Here is a 1,789-nt window from a genome sequence, read left to right as displayed (position 1 = left end):
TTCCCACCTCCCTGGCTTCAGGTTGCCCCTGCGCCCGCCGGGGTCCCGCACCTTCGGGCTGTCGGGTTCCCGGGAGAAAGCGGTGAGAACGCGGCCGAACACCCCGCGCTGCTGGGCACCCTGCACCTCGTCGCGGTAGAGGTGGTCAAGCTGGGAGCATCGGCAGCCAAACACCAACGTCATGGGGGCGGGCTGCAGGCCTGCAAGCAGCGCTGCGGGTTGGAGGCTGCCTCCCGGGCGGGACGCACCTCCTGTTGGCTACTCTCGCCCAGGCTGGCAGCCCGGTCCTTCGGGCAGAAACAACCCCCTGGGCTGTTTGGCTCCTAGGTGAGCGCCGGACGTAGTTCTCAGAAGCCTTGCCTGATCCTGACACACAGGGAAGCCCACGTTCACCGGAGGCGGTGCCTTTCCTGGGCTCCAGTGGCCAGTGTGTGGCGCTAGAACATGGGCTCAGTACTCAGAATTGCTGTCCTTTGCACCCTCTGAGCTGCAGTGGGGATTCTATCTGGCTCCTTCCCTTCTCCAGCCCATATTTCCCCCCACCTTGGGCTCCCACACTTCCTACCTTTCTCAGTCACAGCCCCCTTCTTGTGACTTACCGGAGGCCTTGGGCACCCTGTGCCCAACCTGAACACCCTGTACCTCGGGTCCTGGCCTCACCTGGGTGAGTCTTCCTGGGGCATTTCTGTCTTCTGAGTCTCAGTCCCGTCCCCTTCCAGTTCTCTGTGTCCTTAATCCAATCCAACCCCGACTTTGTGCCCAGCACCAGGAGGCCAGACCTACCGGGCACTGCCCCGGCCTCTAGGCCTTCCCCTCCCCTTGAGCTTATTAGACCACCTTTGTGGCCCATTCGTTGCCCTCTTTCCTACCTGGTTCCTGCACTCCAGCCCCCACCTCTTTGTCCCTAGACTGTGACCCCGTCATTCCTTGGCCCCCAGCCGAACCTTTGCTCTCAATGTCGTGCAGCCGCTCCTGCCAGAATCCCCGGAAGGGGGCGATGCCAGTGCCTGGGCCCACCAGGATGCAGGGCACGCTGGGGTCGGGTGGCAGCCGGAAGGAGGGAGCCCTAGCAGAGAGACATTTCGTCAGGCCTCTTGCTTCCCCCCTTCCCAGTTTACCACTTGTGCGGGGTGGAGAGAGGAGAACTCGGCTTCTGTTGGCAACGGAGTGACTGCTTTGTCAAGTGCTATGACCGTGTCTAGTTCATAGTAGGCCCGATGTGTCTAGTAACTGAACTCTGCTAGCTGGGTGAAAGGAAACAGTTCAAACCTGAACTGAAGACCATTTTGATGTCTCAGTTGAGGAGCGTTAGAAACTAGGGGAAGGGAAGGCCAGTCTTTTGGTTTACGAGTTCCCTGAGTGTGCTTATTCATCTCCGTATTGGTAGGTAGTTTGTATTCAGTAGGCCACAGCCTATTTGTAATTTCGCCTCCTGGATGGGTTTGGGCCATCCTGGGAACTCTTCATTGTCCTGCCTGAGACTTTCGGCTCCTCGCTGCTAGATGGGGCAAGACTTACACAGCATGGTGGGGGGGGCGGCATTCTGGGTCCTCCTTGATCCTATGGTAACTGAACGAGTCTCTGGACTGAGAGGGGCTTGCCCTTGAACAGGCACAGTGCCTAGGCGCAGTGGTCGGCAAACTCATTAGTCAACAGAGCCAAATATCAACAGTACAACGATTAAAATTTCTTTTGAGAGCCAAATTTTTTAAACTTAAACTATATAGGTAGGTACATTGTTATTAACTTAATTAGGGTACTCCTAAGGCTTAGGAAGAGCCACACTCAA

At 57.2% G+C, this 1,789-nt stretch overlaps 1 protein-coding gene across 1 annotated transcript in view; it reads right to left on the bottom strand.

Moving 5' to 3' along the window:
• Positions 1 to 80: 80 nt before the first annotated feature.
• Positions 81 to 1,789, bottom strand: part of NOS3 (nitric oxide synthase 3) — a 28,253-nt gene continuing 26,544 nt past the window's right edge. The window contains exons 23-24 of the mRNA XM_015566225.1: positions 945 to 1,066; positions 81 to 226 (exon numbers count right to left, since the gene is read on the bottom strand). Of these exons, the coding sequence (XP_015421711.1) occupies positions 180 to 226; positions 945 to 1,066 (169 nt within the window). The 3' untranslated portion in view covers positions 81 to 179. The remainder of the gene's footprint in view (positions 227 to 944; positions 1,067 to 1,789) is intronic.

The sequence above is a fragment of the Myotis davidii genome, unplaced genomic scaffold (genome assembly GCF_000327345.1).
Source record: "Myotis davidii unplaced genomic scaffold, ASM32734v1 scaffold762, whole genome shotgun sequence".
Classification (NCBI taxonomy): domain Eukaryota; kingdom Metazoa; phylum Chordata; class Mammalia; order Chiroptera; family Vespertilionidae; genus Myotis; species Myotis davidii.
The sequence above is the reverse complement of the archived record's forward strand: the minus strand, read 5'-3'. Positions and strand labels throughout refer to the sequence as shown.